The following is a 16463-nucleotide window of genomic DNA, read 5'->3' as shown; positions in this document are numbered from 1 at the left end:
CTAAAACTTTTCTTAAGTTAAATTGTGTTGTTTCCCCTTTAAAAACTGCGAGTACTAACTTGCACTTTAATAATTTGTCTTAGTTAAATTGTTTCTATCTTTGTATAAATAAAAAGTAACTGTTAAAGCCTCTCTAAGTGTAATTTTCCTCTTGCTGCTGTACCCGAACTAAACACAAACCAAAGAACCCAGCCTGCCCTGGCTGCTTAGCGTAGCTGCTGGTGTGGCATCACCCCCTTTGCCCCACCAGACCTTTAGCTGGCACCTGGGCATCAGCTCACACAATGTCAGTGCCTTGATCCTAAAGCCAGGGAGAACATGGGGCTTACTGAGTCAATCACCTATATATAAGGGTAGGAAGTGAGCATATACAGCTGGCATGGTATTGCTTATTTCAGTGCTTATTCCCGAGGGATGCTAACGATTTGGCTTAGTTTAAAAATCCACAGCTAGGCAGCACAGTGAGTTCAGCTCACCAGAAAACTGAATTTTCAGACAAAATGCCTTGCCCAAACCACTAGAAAATGTCACTATCAAGCACACCAAAATGACTACAGCTCCAGATTTTGGGGGGTGAGTATAAGGTACAACCTAGGCAAGTTACAGCAGAGATGTCTCTGTGAAATAGGATATAGTCTATTAACATTCTACATTGCCTTTGCATATCTGAAAGGAGACTCCAGACAATCCATCTCCAAAGCATTGAACAGGATGGGATGCTACAGGAAGTAAAGCAATATTTTCAGGGTAACCAAATTGAAAGGGGGAACAGGAGGCTACCTTCTACCAGTGGGCAAGGATAAGCAATATGTGCAAGATGGGATTTTGCTTAAAGGAGACAAAGTAGTAATCCCACCAGATGTAAGACCTGATATCAGGAGACAGATATGTAATACACTCTTGGGTATTAAACATGCCTGAAATGAGCCCACCCGTGTATCTACTGGCCAGACAGGAATGGCTATGAACAGTGTGAGCTGTGCTGAATGTAGTGATTAATAACAGATGGGAGCCTATATGGAGTCTAACCCCTCCTCGAGAAAAGGCCAGCATAGCATTTTCAAAAGTACCTAAGACACTTAGAGATTTTCAATGGGACTTGAGCTCTAAAACAGACATGAAAATTTTACCTTTAGTCTTTTAATTGTGCCTTTCATAATCTAGTCAAATTATAAACACTCAAAAGATAAACTTTTACAAAAAGCATCAAATGAATCTGAGACCATAGGAACTGCCTTATTGGGTAAGAACAGTTGTCTGGCTAGGTAAGGTATTACATGTTTCTAGCAGTAGCCATCAGCTGGTGTTTCTAAAAGAAGTGCAAGATATCCCACGTAGTGAACAGTTATGGAATAACTAGTCCATAAGGGAGGTTTCTTTCCTATCCCAAGTAAGGTTGGCATATGTCCGGAAGAAGGATGTTTTGTTCCATGAGCTAATGGTACTATGAATGTTCTTGTTATCCTGATAAATGCCTATTTCTTTTTTGAATCCTGATAAACTCTTGGGTTCATTTGATACCCTGTACCATCAAGTCCCACAAAACAAACCAGGAGTCATGTAGCGCTTGTCCCACAGGTTAATAATTATGTGTTAAGTATCAAAGCTTATCCTTCTATCTGTTTGAAATGCACAGCATTTGTTTCATCAAATGCCTCCTTACTCTTGTAAATAAAATAGAAAGTGTAAATAGAAATATTTGACTAATTTTATTTTATCTTTCACCATTTTATACCTGTCATATTCCCTCTGATCTTCTAAATTAAACAGTCCTGATCTTCAGTTTCTTATGTGGAAATCTTTCCATTTCACAAATTATTTTAATCACCTATCTCAGCATTCTTTGCTATCTTTTGGAGATGACGTATTTACAGTGAGAACATGCCATCAATTTATACATATTTTACTATTAGTAGCTCTCTTATTCTTTATACAGCATACAGTGTGTCTGACCACTACTCTATGATGGGCAGATGTGTGACTAGTGTTGACCAGATAGTTTTCCTTAATGGTTGCAGTTAATTTAGAACCTAGCAATCGTTATGAGCAATTAAAATTGTTTTCAAATTACTTTGCATTTACTGACACTGAATTTTATCTGCTATTATGCTGCTCATTCGCCTAGCTTGCTTAAGATTCTCTGGAGTTGTTTAGAGTCTTGTTTACTATTGGATAGCCTAAATAATGTGTTAGATGCCAGTTTTTCCACTAAATTGCCATCCTCTTTCTCTGAACCATTAGAGTTTTATTATACAACAGATGTCCTACTTTATATTTTGAGATATCCTCTTATTACCTTTTACTCCATGATTATTGAGAGCATCAGAAAAATGGAGGTGTGTTAGAAAATATGCATTAACTCATATCAGAGAGGTAGCTGAGTTAGTCTGTATCTTTGAGAACAACAAGAAGTCCTGTGGCACCTTATAGTAATAACATATTATAAAGTATCCTTTAGTCCATAAGGTGCCACAGGATTTCTTGTTATCCACTCATATGTTTGCCACCATCTTCTCTCTCTCTCTCTCTCTCTCTCTCTCTCGCTCTCTCTCTCTCTCTCTCTCTCACACACACACACACACACACACACACATGAGAAAGCAAGCAAGCAAGCACAGCCTGTGAGAATAGGCTGTATCTCCTGAAAGCTACCAAATCTGGTCTTTAGAGAACCATAGGGTAAGTCTTGTCTGTGCAGAAGACATTGATTTCTCAGGGGCTGGTCTAAGAAAGATGAATTAACTCTTCAGGAAGTTGAAAGCATCACGCACATGCCTACCTTCTACTCCAAGTGTAAGGCATGCTTTTCTGATTTGCTTTCTCTAACAACTACGTAGCAGCACATATATTTAAAAGACCAAAACAAAGCCCGACCAAAACAAAACCCTACTGTGACCGATGAACTCTTTACTGCCAGCTGATGAGATTTCTGGTTTAACAAAATATCATATGTGAGGTCTTAAAGGAAAGGCAGTGTCTCACTGATCATAATATAATTGTGCAATGCATGTACAGATACTATGCAAAGAGTTGTGCCTATTGAAAATTTGCTTTAAAGTCTGTATCAAGGCAGAGTTGACAAACTGGCTTTCAGTTACGCAAAAAGTCACGTCTGTTGGCCTGTAAATTAAATATTGTAAGTTAACAGTGGAAAGTCATTTACGTAGGAAGTCAATAGTAGGATGTGAAATCAACAGAGAGGCAGCCACAATGGTACAGACAATGAACTTTTGGGGATATAAGGAGAAGGCAAGGAAAATACCACCTCATTCTCTGCAATAGCAAGCAATCATGCAATGTGATTACACTCATGAAAATGAGATCATCAACCAGCCTTGGTTAAAATGCTGCAAAGGACATTTGCAATGAGATAAATACTTTTAGACAGGTTAGCTTGTTAAGCTTAGTTTCTAGAAATCGCATTATGGTTTTGTTGTATATGTAACTTTTGGTTTTCATTCTCCTTACTGTCTCTTGACTCTGATAATAAACATATTGCTGTTTTCACTATAAGTACATCCAGGTCTTGGAATATTAAGTTGGGGCTGATTCCAAGTTGAATTATCCAAGCGGATGTGTACACTTTTCCCTTGGGGACAGCAGACCTACTGTTTCTGGGCGTATTTGGTAAATAAGGGGAATACTTCCATAGAACCAGAGAGCTGACATCCAATTAAGCACCAGCAACTTTTCTCTTTTGCTGGAAGCAAGGAATAATTAGGTGACTCCCAGACCTAGGAACCCCCAGAACCTATACTGTACAGATGGTTCCACTCCTGAAAAGAAAATGTATCTCATGACGCAGATTGCTCATGTTTATTACTGCATTGTTGGAAGACACTTACTCACTATGGTGTTGTGGGTTGTATAAGAACAGAATGAAAGCACATGGGATCTCTTAGCTTGAACACCTCAGAGGACGAAAACTGCTGCAATCATAGAGTAGAAAGGCAGTTTCTGAAAGCAACAAGCCCTAAACATTTCAGGCTTTATTGGTCAAATCCATTCCCCTAACTTGATCTGGACATTAGCTGGTAGTCACTGGTGAACATGGAACACAAGTGCAAAATGCATATTGAATGAGACACTGCCCACACAAGCCACTGCTTTCTGCATGAGAAGTTCCACTGAAGAACTCCAAATCTAGTGCACTACAGCAGTGTTTCTTAAACTATGTTCTGTGGAAAACTGGCATTCCTTGAACAACTCACAGGTGTGCCACGAGCTTCTGAGACTTTTTTGATATCACACACTGATGGTAAATATTTTCTGTTTTGAAAACCAGACACAGTGTTACTTCTGCATGGCTATGATACCCGACTAGATTACTTGCTTTTGTTTTTGATGTATATGTTGCTGGGTTTGTCAGGAAGGTGGGGGTCTGGCAACAATTTTTTTAAGAAAATTTTCTTAGGAGTTCCACGTTAAAAATATTATTGTTTGGTGTTCTGTGGTCTCAAAAAGTTAAAGAAACACTGCACTGCAGTAATCTAAGCAGGAGGTGACAAGACACAGACAGCCTAAAGCAGGGTTTCCTAAACTTTATATAGTTGGAACCAGGGTTTTTTCAGTACCTTTTTTTGAAGCCCAAAAATATAAATGCGTATGAAATAAACAGTGAATGAAAAATGAATAAATGTTCAGTTTATTATTTATTCACAATAATAATAGCACATAATAACATAAATCTTGATGTAAAATACTTAAGTGCCTAACTTATTGTTATTACCTTAATCATGGGGAAAATACAAATTTTACCAAATTAATAGGATCATGCATGACAATTTGTATATTTTCTAAGGATTGGTATTTTTTTTTTTACCAAGGACTGGTACTGGGCTGTGGACCACACTTTGGGAACCATTGGCCTAAAGGATGCAGCTGTCATGTCCGAAGACAATAAGCCGCTGGGGATGCTGCAAGACTCCCAGGTTATGAGCCACCAAAACAGACAAGAGCTATGCTGGACAAAGAGGGGGCCATTGTCACATCTGGATTTCATCTGGCCCTTTTCTCCATCTCTTAAGCACCCCCCAAAAAAAAAATCAAGCCCCCGATGCCCAGGGCACCTTTTTCGGAATGCAGCTGGGGGGAGGCGGGTTACCCCTCCCTGTGCGTGTCTGTCTGCTTTTCTCTTTTCTCACAGGCTGTGGTCCCTGGGGCAGGCCAGCGTGCCCCAGAATCGCAGCCTGGCTGTGCCAGCGGGAGGTGAGGAGGGAGGCTGTGCTTACGTGTGACTGACAGCAGCCGGGACTTCCTGCAGGGGAGCTGCTGCAGAGACCTACCGCTTTGCGTGTGTGTGTGTGTGAGCTCTCTGGGGCGGGGGTCACGGCGGTGGAGGGAACCCCTCAGCTGGGGCACCACTGCTGCCTGGGAAGAGGAAAGGCAGCAACAGCAGCTGGGGAAGGAGGAGGCGGCTGCACTGCAGAATAACAGGAGGCCGCCCCCCACACTCCTCCTCCTGCATAAGGGAAGGGAGAGAAGAGCTCCTGCTGCTGTCACTGCTCCAGCCACTCAGGTATTTATAGGGCCCTCTCACTCCTCATCCCTTCCCCACCGCTCCCCTGCGCCCCTAGCCTGGTTGGGAACCCTTCCGCCCTCCTTCCCGGCTGGGTTTGACAGCCCCTGTCCCTCTCCATCCCCCGGCTTTGGAGCTGCTCCCCAGCCACAATAGGTTTGCTTCAGCACAAAGGCTGGTGCTCGTGGTGGAGGGTGTGTGTGTGTGTTTATTTACCCCCTTGTTCACAAAGGCTGGGAGATGCTCTGGTCGGGGTGGGGGATGTCTCAGGCACGAGGACAACTGAAAGGGAAAGGGATGCCCCCTTTCCTGCCTGCTCCTTGGAAAACAAAGCACACTCCAGAATGAGAATCTTCCACTTCATTGTAAAACACACAGTGAAATTCTCTGTCACTGGAGAGAGAGGCTTGGAAAACTGCTTGCAGATGGATTCTTGGGAGAAAGGGGTTTCCCTCTCCAAATCAGCGTTAAGACAATCCCCAATCTTAGCCCAAGTTTCAGTTCGTTGGAGGGAGAATTGTCTCCTTCGAGATTCATTTTGAGACAGGTTTATAAGACCATATGGCTCATGTGGGGAAGGATTTTGCTGTGTTGTTTTTGTTCCAAGGGAACATTGAAGCATCTCATGTATTGTTACCTCTAAAAAAAAACAACCCTCTTGTTTGAAATTGTCCCTCCTGAAACACTCATGAAAGCAAACCTCAAATGATGCTCTGATGGGTATTGAGAAGAGGTGACAAAACTTAAATTATCTTCTGATACAAGTAAGTTAATATCTATATACCATGAATATATGCCTATTTATTTTGAACTGGGGTGAATGCACATTGATTGGCAGAATCAAAAACGTTTGTCCTTCATCACCAAACTCCTCTTTTGTGAAAGAGAGCTGCTCCAAATGTATTTGTTTTTTTAAAGGAGGGATAAAAGTATTTTTCTAGCGACAGATGCTGCTCCATCTTCTACAGAAATCTAGGACCCTGAAGAGGGGGACCTAGACTCCATTTGTATGATGATGGGGACATTACTCTAAATTGTCATTTAGCAGATATCTTTAAAATTCATATTGATTTATTGCAACATTGTTTTGAAATGTTGAAGAATGTCTAATGAATGTTCTTTTTGTAATTTTTGGCATGCTGATTTTATAGAGATGACATGATTCAATATTTGTATGTAAAGTGCTACAACATTGAAATATGCTGAATTGTTAGCTCATGACGAGAAGGTGTGCAATATTAAAATACTTAATTTAGTCAAATTGCTTTGACAAAAGACTTCATGGTTTCTGTTTGATACATTAATTACATCATTTTCTTACCTAGGCTTGTTTTCTGTTTACAAGCCTGAAGATGGCTGCTTCTTCCTCTTGCAATGTAGAAGAAGATGAGAGCCTGAAGGGATGCGAACTCTATGTTCAGAAGCATAACATCCAACAGATTTTGAAAGAGTGCATTGTAAACCTTTGCATAGCAAAACCAGACCGGCCAATGAAGTTCCTCAGAGAACATTTTGAAAAATTAGAAAAGGTCAGTGACTTTCATATAGCTTCTATTGTCATGTTCCAAGTGTGTGAATGCAAAGAACATTCTTAAAGTTTCATATATTTGGATGCAATTTTTTTCTTAGTATTTTACTTTGTTACCCTTTAAGGAAAGCTCTTGCAAGTAAATCTTTTGCTTGCACATGTCCAGTGTATTATTGGATATCATGCACAATTAATTTTTCTGAGATAATTTCTTAGCAGATTACAAGGACAATTGTGTTGATTGGTAAAATTGATCCAGAGAGTTACAAAATGTATATAGCATTGTAACACACAGGGGCCTGTTCTCTGCTCCATCAAAACGACCTGCATAGAAGAGCACCGTGAGGATTTTTCCCATTCATTCCAGTGTCAGGACGTGTAGTTTGCCCTTACTCTCATCATGGAGCCTCCCAGTTCTGTGTAAATACTAGGAAATGCACAAGAACCTAGCTTGCATGTTGCACAGTGCAGAGGCATCTCATCAAGCTAGGCTGATCTGGTGTGCCTGTTACAGCGAGAAAGTGTTGCAGATGAGACCTTAATTTAATTTTTAATTTTCCCATGGGATCATGACATCCACAGAATCAGTGTATGCTAAGAAGCATGTCCTTTTAGAGGGTCTCATTTATTAACAGAAAAGCCGGTGCAAAGCAAACAAAACTTTCACCTAAACATTCCATCTGCATGACTAGGTCTTTCTTAGTCCATGTTTCCTTTATCAAAATCTAGTTCTTGCCTTAACCCAGTCTCTTCCTTAAGAGATCTATTAGTTCCAGTCTTTGCCTCTGGAATTAGGACTCGTACTCCTACCACAGTAAGAGCCTTCTCTGGAGTGAGGGGAGGTCAGTGATTCTTCTCCAGGAACATCAGATGATCTCTGTTGGCCAAGCCTTTGGCCACTGTCTATGAGACCTTGGTTATGACCCGGTCCTCTTGTTCCAGACCAGTGTTTCTTTTTGGACCATGGAACACCAAATGATAATATTTTTTATGTGGAACACCTATGAAAACTTTCTTCCAAAAAAAAAAAAAAAGCCCTGCAACATATACAGTGAGAATAAAATGAAATAATTTAATCAGTTGCTTCTCCCACCTCCTCTTGCGTCTTCCTACCCTGCCACTGCTGATATAATGGAACTAAATTTGATTGATTTAACAGCCGAATCCCTCCCGCTGCCCTGCCAGCTGTTAAACCAATTAAATTTAGTTCCATTATATCAGCAGCAGCGGGGTAGAAAGCCGCAAGAGGAGTCAGTGGCAGCAGCACCCTGACCTGCAAACAACTTCTTAAAGAGCTTCAGGTTGCTGATCGCTGTCCTAGATCCAACTGAGCAGTGGCCCCTCAGTGAGTATCATTAGGGTGATCAGGTCCAATATGTTGCTAGGGATACAGGATCCTCAGCCCTGGAACATGCACAGGTGTGTCCCTGACTCCATATAGAACCACACTGAAGAAGAGAGTTTCCCTATGGGCTCTGCATGTCACATGCATAGTCAGGATCCAAGAGTGTAAAACTAGCGAATCCTGAACTTTGATGGCTTGTGATGGGAAAATTTATAACTGTCAAACAGAAGTCAAAAGTATTATTTCAAAAACCTTCTATCCCCTTTTTAACACCCACTGACATTATTATTACAGGCAATTGCGTCAAAGGCGATTTTAATATACCTTGTGTTTACTGAATAATGAGCCCAAAAGTTGCTATGAGTTTGAGCTAACACCAAATGTGACTGTTTATACCAGGGGTCAGCAACCCCCGATGGGGGTGCCAAGAGTGGCATGTGAGCTGATTTTCATCGGCATGCCAGGCGGGAGTTCAGCCCCACTCCTCCTCCCCCATGCAGCCATGCCACCTGTGGATTAACAAAAGACCAACTAATTCTATCAACCACCACCAAATGGTAGAGCTCTGCATTTTTATTTATTTATTAATGAAGCTGTTGTAAGTAGGACTGTTAGTGACTTCAAAATGTATCACTGTCACTCTCACTATACGTATAAGTCAAAAGGTTAAATTTCGGCACTCCTCCTTGGAAAGGTTGCTAACGCCTGGTTTATGCAATATTTTACTTTTGCTTAGGGAGAACAGGGAAAGCTCTTTAGTCGTAAGACTTCCCTTAAAATATTTCATATTAAGAGTTTTTTTCAGAAAACTGGATATTTCAGTTCATTTTCCAAATTTCTGAAGTTAAAGGAAATTCAACTTTGTTTCACTAAAAACAGCAAAAGACTCGAATGCCAGAGCACATTCTCCGAAATCCACTTGAGAAATTTTGCAATGGGATGAGATTATTTTCTCAAACAATTTGAAAACTGGATCTCATTGAAAAAGGTGCAAATATAAACCCACAGGATGAAATTAACTCTTAGTGCAGCCCTGTTGACAGCAGTGTAGTTGCAACATGGAGACTGAAAAATGCCGTTTGTATTATTATGTTAATTATATCTTTGTATGTCTTAAACTGCAGCTTAAACTACATTAAACTACAGATTAAATTTAGGAAAACATAATATACTCCAATAATTATGCATCATATAGGGTGTGTCTACCCTAGCACAACATCAAAATAGCACGCGTCGTGTCTACACATGCCGTGCGCTATTTTGACATTGAAATCGATGTTAGGCGGTGAGATGTTGAAATGGCTATTCCTATCTGAAGATGGCAATAGCACCCTACTTCAACGTTCAACGTCGAAGTAGGGCGTGTGTAGGCGATCCGCGTCCCACAACATTGAAATAGCAGGGTCCTCCATGGTGGCCATCAGCTGAGGGGTTGAGAGACGCTCTGTCCAGCCCCTGCGGGGCTCTGTGGTCACCACATGCAGCAGCCCTTAGCCCAGGGCTTCTGGCTGCTGCTGCTGCAGCTGGGGGTCCATGCTGTGTGCATGGGGTCTGCAACCGGTTGTTGGCTCTGTGGACCTCGTGCTGTGCAGGCCGAGTGTGTCTGGGAGGGGCCCTTTAAGGGAGTGGCTTGCTCTTGCCCCAGAAGGGCTAATCTAGCCTGTGACCCTGTCCACAGACTTTGCTGGCCCCTTATTTCGACAGAGAGTGCTTGTGTGTGTGGACGCTCCGCATTTCCTTCCGGGGCGACTCCTTTTGACGTTCCCCGTCGCTACTTCGACATTGAACGTCGACGGCACCAGCCCCGGCGCATAAGTAGACGATATACATCAAAGTAGCCTATTTCGATGTTCTTACTTTGACATAGGCCTCTTTGACATACTGTGCTAGTGTAGCCGTAGCCGTATAGTCCTATTCTGCAAACACTGATAGGTGTAAGTCTCACTAACGAGAAAGCAACAAGAATTAGCAGGATTAGGTCTATTGCTTCAGTAGGACCATATCTGTGTGAGATCATAAATCAATGACTTCTGCAACTGATTCAAGATTGAGATCTAAATTGACACCAGTCATTTTCTCTCAGGTCTGGTGGAAAGGCCAAGGTGAGGAAAAAAAAACACTTGTCATTCTGGTGGTTACATGCCACAGTCTTTCAGCTGCCTTCAATAATCAGGTGTTACTGACACAAACTTGATTTAGTAATCATAGCAATTCCATAATAAAGGGATTTAAACATAATTGCTGTGGATCATTAGTACATCAGTTCCTGTTCATTCATATTTAGCAGGACTTCTGTGTTAAAAATACTACATCAGTTCTTACCTTGTTTATTACTTTATATTGTTCCAAAGTGAGACAGGTGTCTAACAATAGAGGTAAGCCACGGTGATCCTTGCACCAAGGAGTTTATGAATAAACATTGGGTGACATAATGGAAAGGGTGACAAAACATTAGGGGACTCTGAGAAGAAGACTTTGTTCCTGAGCAAAGACATCTGCACTGCATGAGGAATGATAATGGTTCTTAATGAAAGATCCAAATGGGAAGGCCAGTGGGCTTAAAACAAAATGTGTGACCTTGAACAGCAGTAACTTACAGATAGAGCAAGCAAAATAAAATGGCTTAACCGATATCAAGTAGAGTTCTAAACAATCCATTTCTTCCAAGCCATCTCCTCCCCTCATGCCAAAGGGAAGAAAAAGTGGACTTTGCAGGGTGCCTGGACCTAAACAAATCTTGGGTCTGCTGGATGACAGGTGGTAGCAATTGTCTATGGCAGTGTTTCCCAAACTAATTTGGCCACTGAACACTTTTAATGTTGGAATACGTTGACAGAACGTATACGTGGTGGTTGGGGATGCAATGTGGTGGTGGTGCGGGGGAGGGAGGGAGGAATTTATACTGAAAAAATGTTGCACATAATGCTGAAAAGTTGATAAAATATAAAAGAGTTAGTTGTATTAGATGTCTTTTATTTTACAAAGAACAAGAAATAACAAGAGAAAAATCATCTGAATGAACAACTAATGCCCTTCTGATAGGAGGATGATTTTCAGCCCTATAATTAAATATAAAAATTATCTGCAAACCCAAAACAAAACATCAGTATAAGAGTTGAAACAAGGATGTTTAGTGTCATTCTTTTGTACAAAAGTAGAAAGGGCAATATTGTTCAGAAAAGGACTGTCCTTCCTTAAATCTTAAAAAACATTTTTATTAAAAAGAAGTGCAAAACAATTAGGTATGAAAAAATGTTTTTAAATGTTGTTATAAATTTGTTATTTTTACAGAAAACTTCTAGAAAATAAAAATAAGCAACATTTGACAATTTTTTAGATGGGAAAAGTGTTTTTCTATCTTTTGATCACAAATTCATTTAATATTAGGAATGATGCTGGAGAATTGGATCCTGTTATGATGTGCAGCATCACGTGCTTGCTCTGAACATGACTCATGCCAAAGCAATCCAAATCAACTCAGATTGTTTTGGCACAAGTCACATAATAATTATACTATTATAAATGCATTATAAATATTAATATACCTGCTATCTAAATGCTATTCAAATACTTCAGTATTTCTGATACACAGATAATTTCATATTTAATATTTTAGAAGGAAAAATATCGCTAGCATCAAATATTTTTTCATGGAGCACCTATTCACATCATGCAGAACACCATTGTTCCATGGAACACAGTTTGGGAAACTATGGTCTAATCCAAATGTTAGTCATGGAGAACACCTATTATGTTGCTAAGGTAATGCCTCTTGCCCAACAAACGATAAAATGTTGATAAAACTCTTGTTTCCTGTTATAGCATCAAACTGTTAAGTGTGATCTGGGCTTCCCTGGAAAGTTACGGCTTGCTTCTTCCTGTGGTAACAACTGTCATTAAAAATCATTAATCTTTTGTTGAACACACAAATAAGTGACAGAAAATAGTTAAAGCATTTAAATGTAAAGAATTAAGATAATTTTCTCGGGTCTCACAAGTGGCGGGGGGCTGAGACGCAAGTGGCAGCCTGGTTCCCGGCTCCCCACCCCGACTTGTGCAAAAATTTGAGTTATACAGGGGTTGTAGGAACATGTAACTCATGGTTTAACTATGTTCAATGGCCCTAGCAGTATCACCATAGCACAGATTAGAAAACTGTTTAAATTCTGGTGGAAAATTGGACTAGGGACTGGCTAGCTTGATAAGAAGTAATATCAGTGTTGTTTGGGGTAATGTATATCCGGAGAAAAGCTATGACAATATTTTGTGTTAATTCCTCAAACAAAAAAATAAACTGCTAACTATTGAATCACTTACTAAATATACAAAATTCATCCTAAAATGCCTCCAAATAAGCAATTTAAAGACAGAAGCATCAGTTCAGAAATATCCATAGATCTGAAAATAATCATTCATTCTCATACTAAGGTCATGAGAATATAGATAGGGCCATACTGGGTCAGACCAAAGGAACATCTAGCCCAGTATTCTGTCTTCTGGCAGTGGCCAATGGCAGGTGCTTCAGAGGGAAATCAGCTGGTCTTGGCTCATAATCTGCTTGAAACTGTTTACATGCAAATGTACCATTGTTAAAATTTATAGGGTAAGTTCACACCTCTCTTGGAGCTATCACTTCATTCTGTCTTGTTGCCATCTCAGTAAAATGGCAGTAGCTTGATTTACATTGAGACAGAGTATTTTTCCATCCAGAAAAGCTCAAAAAAGAACTACATAAATTCCTGGAGGTTAGGGCCATTAATAGAGACTGGCAAGGATGGGCAGGAATGCTGTCCCTAGCCTCTGTTTGCCAGAAGCGGGGAATGAATGATGCAGGATGGAGCATTTGATAGTTACCTGTCCTGTTTGTTGTCTCTGGAGCACTTGGCTTTGGCCACTGTTGGCAGCAGAGTTGTCTCATGCATTGGGTGGTTCAGGACAGCCACTGCAGGTTCCATACTCTGGGGGGTTCTGGGGCACAGGGTGGCCTCAGGGATTACAGTGAGGGGAGGGTGGGCTTAGCGCTGGCAGCAGGGGTTACCCCTGCACTGCATTCACCAGTGGCAGTGGAAAGAGTTACCCAGCCCCAGCCTACTCCACTCAGCCGTCTCCCAGCCGGATCAGTACATTTCACCACGGGAAGCAGAGAGACATCACTGGGAGCTGGGCTTGAGAGAGCAGAGTGGGCTGGGGCCAGGTCGCTCTGCTTCTCGTCAATGTGGTAAGTGCAGAGGGGGCCTGACCCCTGCTGCTAGTCCCCTGGTAGTCCCCGGGGCCACATTTCTCAGTGGGAGGGGTTTGGGGAGGGGATCCAGTGGGGGGTGGAGGGGGAAGAGATGAGGCAGTGATGGAGCAGGGGCATGACTTGGGGAAGGTGTGGAGTAGGAAAGGGCAGGGTGGAGTGGGGAGAAGGCAAGGGGCAGGGCAGGGCCTGGGGCCGAGAGGTGGTATCTGCCCTAGGGACGGCCCTGGTAGGAAGACATGATATTGGGCTACGCTGACTTTTGGTCTGAGCTAGTATGGCTGTTGCTGTGTTCAGATTTCAGAACAGCTAGAGCTTCAAGGGTTTTTTTGTTTTGTTTTTAATGAAAGCTGAAATTCAAGAGCATAGCGCAAACTGGGGAATTATGTAAACATGCAGATTCAGTGCAAGCCTCGTTTGTCCTAAGGAGTGGGTGAGATTTTTAATGTTTATGATGGTGGTGGGGCCTCCAGCCCTGCACCTCTTCGGAGGGCTTACGCCCCCATAGTCAGACCCTGCGGCCTAGTCTATGTAGCAGTTGGGCAGGGTTCCATGGCCTAGTCAGTATCACGGTCAGGCCATGCTCCCGCTTCCTTGGACAGGATTGGGGGTAAGGGAACCTAGGCCCTCCTGCTCCACAATGCACCTGCCCAGGGACCTATCAGTGGTGGGCATGCCCCCAGCCACTGGCTCAGTGGGGAATTCCTTCACAATACACCAAGCTCACTGGGACAGCCCCCTGGCTCCCTGCTTTGGGCTACCCCTACCCTGTTCCAGACGCAATCACTGCTCCAGCTCTGGCTGCTCCTCCTCAGGCTGGTGCTGCTCCCCCTCTTCAGCAGGTGATGAAGATGGCGGTGGCGGCAGCTGCTGCTGCTTACAGGTTAGGACAGGAGTTCCTTCTCATCTGGTGGCCAGCCCAAAATGACCCGTTTCTCTGGCCTTTACACCATGGCTGCAGCCGGAGCATGCCCATTAGGGTCATGGGGAGGGGTCTTCTCTACCCAGCAAGCCTGTCCCCACCCCGCTGGCCAGTTGGTGGTGGTACACTCTGTCATAATGATTGACTTTCTTGGAGACTGATGCTTTTTATTTGCCCATGGCAAAGGCGGAAAGGGTCAAGCACTCACAATGCCCCCATTGTTCTGGAGAAACCTCTTTTAGGTCTTGTCTACATTAGGGAACCTCTGACCCATTATTTTAGCTCTGGTATTAAGCTCTGGCACGGACTGGACTGATCACGGATTTCTAGTGTAGATTCATCTTGGTACAAGGGGCAATTCAGTCTTTATGCTAATTTACTGCTTGGTTTGCCTACTGTGAACAAACACCAGTTCTGCTGGTGATAAGTAATTTCAAAAAAGTCCAGCATTGACCAAACTCTCCTCTTACTGAAGTCACTGGTCCTGTGACTTCATCTGGTTTAGCTGTTCTTTCACTAGTTTGGCTTACTGTTGCATGTGAAATGTCTTTGACTGTATAATACCAACTCTTCATGTAAGGTCAAAGTTTAGGATACAGACAATGAAAGATTCCAGTCCCTTTTCCTTTGATGCATGTTAAATTCCCTTTCTCTGTATCCTTTCTCTGTCAGTGTGTTGATCAAGGCTTCACAGAGTCACTGAAAGTGAGGCTGCAGTCAGTTTTAAGTGAGGCTGCAGTCAGTTTAGTCATGGTTAGGGTTGCCAACAGTGTTCCCTGTAAGCTGAGTGCTTGTATTGCTGCCCAGGGGAGATTCAGGTGCTGCCCAGCTGACTAGCAGAGCACCCACAGCTGCCCACAGTGGGCAGCATGTGTTTCTATTGGTGGTGCACATCTGTACATATCTTGGTGCACATAACAAAATTTATACTGGTCATGGATGGAAAAAATTAGAGGAAACACCAGTTGCCAACTCTGACTGAAGCTATTCCAGGAGATTCAGCCCTCCCCTCCAGCCCCAACAATATAATGCAATAGCATTTTCTTAAAACAGCCTATTAAAAGCTCCAGGATTGCTTTCAATACTCACCAGGAAATTAATGCCAGTCCAGGCCAGTCTTGGAGTGTTGGCAACCCTAGTTATGGTCAAGAAAATCATTAGCTATGTCTACACTAGCCCAAAACTTCGCAATGGCCATGCAAATACATATTCAGCACCTCATTAGCATGCGGGCGGCCATGGCACTTTGAAATTGCTGTGGCTTGCTGCCGCATGGCTCGTCCAGACAGGGCTCCTTTTCGAAAGGACCCCACCAACTTTGAAATCCCCTTATTCCTATCTGGATAGCCATTTCGAAGTTTTGGGCTAGTGTAGACACAGCCATTGTGTCTTTACTCAAGGGCCGTGTCTACACTAGCCCAAAACTTCGAAATGGCCATGCAAATGGCCATTTTGAAGTTTGCTAATGAAGCACTGAAATACATATTCAGCACCTCATTAGCATGCAGGCGGCCGCGGCACTTCGAAATTGATGCGGCTCACCGCTGTGCGGCTTGTCCAGATGGGGCTCCTTTTCGAAAGGACCCCGCCTACTTCGAAGTCCCCTTATTTGCATGGCCATTTTGAAGTTTTTGGCTAGTGTAGACATAGCCAAGGGCACTGACCCACTTTCTACAATACTTCCTTTTCTTCTAGTTTCAAAAGATGCTTTGGAGAAAGTCTGGATTAGGCTCTTAAAGTTGTGTCATGCAGCTTTGCCCATGTTAATCATCTAAATAAAGTGGATGGAGGATAGAAATTATAGCAAAGAAAATGGATATGTAAAATTGGTTTAAATTCAATCTATTTGAACACCAGTTTAAGACACTGGGCAAGACTGAGAGAGGTTGATTTTAAAGTAAACAGACACTA

At 42.4% G+C, this 16463-nt stretch overlaps 1 protein-coding gene across 1 annotated transcript in view; it reads left to right on the top strand.

Annotated features, from left to right (window-relative positions):
• Positions 1-5303: 5303 nt before the first annotated feature.
• PRKAR1B (protein kinase cAMP-dependent type I regulatory subunit beta) overlaps positions 5304-16463 on the top strand; it is a 147069-nt gene continuing 135909 nt past the window's right edge. Inside the window, exons 1-2 of the mRNA XM_075010192.1 lie at positions 5304-5518; positions 6844-7047. Of these exons, the coding sequence (XP_074866293.1) occupies positions 6871-7047 (177 nt within the window). The 5' untranslated portion in view covers positions 5304-5518; positions 6844-6870. The remainder of the gene's footprint in view (positions 5519-6843; positions 7048-16463) is intronic.

Source organism: Carettochelys insculpta, chromosome 16, assembly GCF_033958435.1.
Source record: "Carettochelys insculpta isolate YL-2023 chromosome 16, ASM3395843v1, whole genome shotgun sequence".
NCBI classification, from domain to species: Eukaryota; Metazoa; Chordata; order Testudines; family Carettochelyidae; genus Carettochelys; species Carettochelys insculpta.
Note: the sequence above shows the minus strand (reverse complement) of the source record. Positions and strands in the feature narration are given on the sequence as shown.